Source organism: Athene noctua, chromosome 5 (genome assembly GCF_965140245.1).
Source record: "Athene noctua chromosome 5, bAthNoc1.hap1.1, whole genome shotgun sequence".
NCBI lineage: Eukaryota > Metazoa > Chordata > Aves > Strigiformes > Strigidae > Athene > Athene noctua.
The window spans coordinates 54,144,113-54,150,168 of record NC_134041.1 but is presented as its reverse complement, the minus strand read 5'-3'; the positions used below and the strand labels follow the sequence as shown (position 1 = coordinate 54,150,168).

At 41.1% G+C, this 6,056-nt stretch overlaps 1 protein-coding gene across 1 annotated transcript in view; it reads right to left on the bottom strand.

Annotated features, from left to right (window-relative positions):
• Positions 1-406: 406 nt before the first annotated feature.
• The window catches only part of CFAP58 (cilia and flagella associated protein 58), a 61,221-nt gene continuing 55,571 nt past the window's right edge, over positions 407-6,056 (bottom strand). Inside the window, exons 17-18 of the mRNA XM_074908036.1 lie at positions 5,777-5,910; positions 407-527 (exon numbers count right to left, since the gene is read on the bottom strand). Of these exons, the coding sequence (XP_074764137.1) occupies positions 407-527; positions 5,777-5,910 (255 nt within the window). The remainder of the gene's footprint in view (positions 528-5,776; positions 5,911-6,056) is intronic.

Sequence of the window (6,056 nt, the reverse complement as noted above, 5' to 3'; positions counted from 1 at the left end):
AATTTTCTTCTTTTCTGTTTTCTCATTTCTTTCAGGTGCTTTGAGTCAGAAGATAAATGGAGTGCTTACAACAGAGGTAGATAAGGGGAAATAACTACATATTAAGGCATTTTGTAGTGTTACAGTGCTAAATAGAGACACAGTATTGAACAAATATCTGCATGGTCTCCAGTATTCAGTTACACCAGTGTAGGCTTCTGCTGGCATCATATGGGCAGATTTGGTCCACAGTTTGTAAATCAAAACTACGTAAATTCTCCTATTAAATGCCTTTTCCTGGAGGCAATACAATGATTTCAGAGCCAAATTTGATTCTGAATTTCTTTTAAAATTACAGTTTCTCAAACAACTCAGCACAAATAGCAAGTAGCAAGAAACTGGGAATGGGAATGTGATGAGTCCATTCCTAAGCTGTAATTTTGGGAAGGGGTCTGCTGAGAGCAAAGCCGCCTCCGGTGAAGCGAGGAACATCAGACCTGTGGCATGGAAGCTCAGGCTCCTTGTCAGTCAAGAATCGCTTCTTCTCCCTTTAAATAGAAACAAAGAAAAGGAATATACGTCTTTCATTCTGCAGCCCAATGATGTTTACAAACTAAGGGAATCTGTGTCCTCCAAAGTTTCTTTGATGCAACCACCTATCCAGTGATCATTAAAAAAATGTTGATTAAAGCCTGTTAGGCTAAACCACCAAGACTAGGTGTCTGTTTGGATCTAATTACAAGCCTACTGATGCTTTCTGGAATTATTAAAAATCAGAATTAAATGAGCTTTCTTCGTGCTACTCCCCAAAATGGTCAGAGCATCTCATTAGAGTAAGTTTGTACCTGAGCGCTGTGAATTCAGATTTCTAATCACCACCTCATTCTAGCAAGTATATGCCTGTTTTCAAACAAACAGCTACATTCATCAAAGGGAGATATTTTTTCTTTGTTGAATTTTAATGAATGATGTGATCTGTCTTCACATTTTAACAAAGTTCTAGTGATAATTACCCTGCCTGTGACATTTGCAGAAAACTAACAGTGTGCTGTGAGTGCACTGACAGCCCCTGGAAGTTGCTGCATCTGAGGACCCAGGAGGGTTTGAATTTGATGGCCTTAGGAGGGAACAAGGGTTAGCTGGTTCCACTCTTATGAGGTTGGGGACGTAAGCACAGCACAACAAATATAAAGAGCAGCATTTCAAACTCACTGTGATATACCTGGAGGTTTCAGAGAAAGGTCCTGAGATATTTAGAATTAACCAAGTGAAGCATTATGAAGTACTAGTTTATCATAACAACAGAGGTCTCAAGGCTTTACAAAGAAGGTCAGTGACATTACTTTTATTTTACAGTCATTGAGACTGAGACACAAACGTGAATGCAACCACGCTTTTGCAAAATCTAGCCTTGTCACATTCGTACCCTTTCTCAGTCCCCAGTAAAAGAAAACACTTCCTAGAATTAATACTTCTCTCTTTGTCCCTAAATAACTGTGTTGGGAGAGGAGGAAGTTCAGAGAAACCTGTAGGATGACTAGTTAAGCTTCCTTTTCCAAATTTAACCCATATGGAGGTGGGAGAATAGGCAAAAATGGCACAGATGAACTTAACCATGAAAACCATTTATAACTGTTTTTAATTGTATCAATATAGCACTAATGGATGTGCCAGCTGACAGCACTAAAAACTAACATGCTATATTTAGATGGCTCATCCTATCTCACTATTGGGCTTCCAACTTTGGGGAGAGAAAATGATCCAGAGTCCATGCTCATTCTTTCTTCATGCTCCCATGGAGACAGCCAACAGATGTGCTCATCAGTATGGAAAACTCTATGCAGCCAAATACTGTAATATATTATGCAGAATTAATGTGCAAGCAGCCACATGCAAAAGCTCCGAGTTGCTACTGACATCTCTCAGTGCAGTTATTTACATGTATAGGACGGCAGGATCAGGTCTCTGGTGTGGATTTAAGCTTCATATTTTCTCACCAATCCTTATCAAGGTCAAATGGGAACCCTGGTGCTAGAAGCAACTAGGAAAAGTAGGGAAGCAGAAAGTGTGCAAGCAGAAGAAAAGAATGGGAAGAGTGAGAAAAAGAAAGCTTATGACATCTGGGAAAGAACATTCAGAATCAAAGAGCAGAAAAAGAGGATTTCAAATTCACAACCAAAATCTTAAACACTGGAATTTCAGCTTGAACACAAAGCTAAATTCTTGTTGTCACTCATTATATTCCTTCAGCATCCCATGGAAAGGTGCATTAGTTCAGTATCAAGACTTTAAATCACAAACCAGAATTATCTAGTGCAAATCAATAAAAGCTTTAGATGATACCTTTGTATGAGGTTATCTGAGAGTATTAATTCTCTTTCATACCAGGGTAGTCAATAATGCCATTATTGCTATTGTTCTGACAGCATCCTCTTTTTATTAGCAAAACCAGCCACATTTATTTCAGACATGATGTTAACATCATAGTGATCAAGTCGGTGGTCTGGTGTCAGCTGGGATTTAGAGCAACCTGAGATTGTACAAATCAAACGGCCCAGCTCTTTGGCTAGCATCTACACACCAGGCAGTGCCTGTCCAGCCCAGTCCAAGGCAGGAACGTTGTGGAATGGCTGTATGTCAGGAGTGAAGGACTCCTTTAGAAAGTATCTGGCTGCATAACAGGCTCTCTCTATTGCAGAAAGCAAAAAACATGTCTTGCACAATTGGCAGTTTGGAGAAGAAAGGATTCACAACAAGGTTATTTCCTTTGCACTGGGCAGCACTAAGCACAGTCTAGAGATTACAGAAGCTGCAGCTATCCAGGATTGATATACAGTTATTCCTTGAGGTGTGTGTATTCTTGAAAGCAGGATGTAGTCCAACAGGTTTGACTGGAGAGCAAAGCAATGAGGGGCAGAGGAGAGCAAAGCCCAGCATCCTGGGCCTCTTTGTGGCCATCTCTTGGCTGCCACAAAGACAAGAGAAGTGCAGGTCAGGGCTGACTTGCTGGTAGCTTCTGAGCCTGATGTGGGAGCAATGAGATGCTATCAACCTGCAGAAGCACCACTAACAGTATCTGAACGTACTTCCAAAACACAGATGTCACAAAGACACCATGCTCATCGGACTAGTCATGCCTGCCTACAAGAACAACAACGCAAAAAGATGCACTAGTGGTGGATATCTATCCCAAACCTATAAACAATATGATGAGTCCAGCACTCATTGACCTGCAACACAAAATTCCATTCACTGTATATGATTACCAGACCCAAGTTCAGTCACCATCATCTTGCACAATATTTTTGTTTTACTTTAAAGAAGTTCTGCCCCTAACAAGCTGGATTCTTTCAATAGTTATGACAGGAATTAATTCTAGGTACGCTATAACAACAAAACATGTATGAATTTATTCTCATCTGAGGAACAGAAAGAAACATGATGCAAGGGCCCAAAATAGAAACATTAAGACTATTGTGAAGAGGATACTTAGCTGCTGGAAATGGATTATCAGGCGTTATGGTAGCCTCACATATTGATCCTAAAGCTCCAGGAAGGCCATTAGCACTGCACAATTGTTTCTAATTCTAAACATTATGTGATTTTCAGATGGACAAAAGTCACAGGTTATCACTGACTATTTTGCTAATTTAGTCATCAAAACTGTTTGCTGGCTGAAATATGATTAAGGAAGAAATAGATACAAGCAGCTTTGAATTCTATTCCGCAACGTAGATAATTGTTGGCTCTAGTGTGTGAGGAAGGGACAGGCTGAGGATGGAAAGGGGTGGAAAGACAAAATGCATACACAGGAAAACTTGGTAACAGATCATGTCATCTGACTGCAGAAATGTAAGAAACTTCTCTTTAAAGTAAATAACCCCATTTTCAGAAGTGACTAATAATTTTGTTGTCCCAGCTTGGAGATTCATTATCAGAATAGTCTCATCTCTCAGACTTTGCAAATTAGGTCATTTTAATGAGCCACAAGTTGGGCAACTAAGATGCTAGTCATTTTCCTTTAATCAAGAGGAGCAGCTGAATGCTCAGTTGTGGACTGAGAGTAGCAGGGAGGTGCCATCAAACTGCTACTAGTTAAGGAGTGACAATAACTACCTACAGGAAAGCTCTACCATCAAAAGAGTAAGACACCTGACAAAGCCAGACTCAGCACTGCTCACTCTCCTCCATCTGGAGGTAGGAAAGAAACAAGAACTGGTTGGAGAATGCTCTTCCCTGCAACCATCGGCAATAATATCTGCCACCAAAAGGGAATATTCATCAGTCACAACTACCACATTTTGGAAATAATCACATTATTCTTACACCAGTATTATGTAGTTGACACTTGAAGAAAGGTTGTCCCCCATATTAGATACTGTTTCATTACAATTTTAACTTGTAAAATGCACTGAGGTCCTCAAAATGCTTGAGGATCTCTCATGCTATTTAAAAAGTGATGGCAGTCAGGTGAACTTCCTGGTGACTCAAAAAAGAGAAACATTGCATCCATTTTTAAAAAGGGTAGAAAGGAGGACCCTGGGAACAACCAACCTGTCAGCCTCATCTCTGTGCCTGGGAAGATCATGGAACAGATCTTCCTAGAAGCTATGCTAAGGCACATGGAGGACAGGGAGGTGATTCAAGGAAGCCAGCATGGCTTTAGCAAGTCCTGCCTGACCAACTTCTGTGATGGAGTGACTATGTCAGTGGACAGGGGGAAGAGCTACAGATGTCATCTATCTGGACATCTGTAAGGCCTTTGATACAGTCCCCCATAACATCCTTGTCTCTAAACTGGAGAGATACGGATTTGATGTGTGGACTGTTCAGTGGATGAGATTTGGTTGAATGGTCATATCCAGAGGGTAGTGGTCAACAGCTCAATGTCCAGATGGAGATCACTGACCAGTGGTGTCCTCAGGGGTCTGTATTGGTACCAATACTGTTTAATATCTTCATCAGTGACATAGACACATAGTGGGATTGAGTGCACCCTCAGCAAGTTTGCAGATGACACCAAGCTGAGTGGTGCGGTTGACACACCTGAGGGATGGGACACCACTTAGAGAGACCTGGAGAAGTTTGAGAAGTCGGCCCATGTGAACCTCATGAGGTTCAACAAGGCCAAGTGCATGGTCCTGCACCTGGATCAGGACAGCCCCCAGTATCAATACAGGCTAGGGGATGAAGGGATTGAGAGCAGCCCTATAGAGAAGGACTTGGGTGGATGAAAAGATGGACATGAGCCAGCAATGTGCACCTGCAGCCCAGAAAGCCAACTGTATCCTGGGCTGCATCAAAAGAAGCATGGCCAACAGGTCAAGGGAGGTGATTCTCCCTCTCTACTCTGGACAGGACAAGAACATCCAGCAGAGATGTTGTGGCATGTTCTGCAGTCCAGTTAAATTATCCATATCAATGAGATGGTGCCCAGGGGACACAGATTAGTGTCTGGTTTCTCACGTCAAATCATAGAATCATAGAATAGTTTGGGTTGGAAGGAACCTTTAAAGAGTCCCTGCAATGAGCAGGGACATTTTCAATTAGATCATGTTACTCAGAGCCCCATCTAGTCTGACCTTGAATGTTCACAGTAAATCTAGGCCTTGAAGATCATGGTAAATCTAGACCAGACTGAAGTAATATGAAGGATAACATTCAGGAAAATTAGGCAACAATAGTATATCCCCTCAGTCAAATCTGGCCACAATCTGATCAATAGGGTAAAGCAGGTTCTAAAGAAAATCGAGTTTATGCAGAAAATTGTGTAGATAAAACTGTTCTTTTCCCATACTTGGCCTGTTGTTCTTTGCGTTTCTGAGCCAGATATTTCTTCTTCACATTCAGAAGCTCCTTGCCAAGTCTTTCAATTTCATGTTTGTATTCTTGGCTCTGTGATTCATACATATTCAATTCTGAGGACAAAACCTAACAAACAAAAGGCAAAAAGCAGAAACAGATGTTAGTTTCACTTACACATAAGTTAGTACTTTTAAAAGCACTTTATCCTTTCCCATTTGATGATATAAGACATCACGGTTTTGCACCACATCTCATTTTCTATCATGATGTTT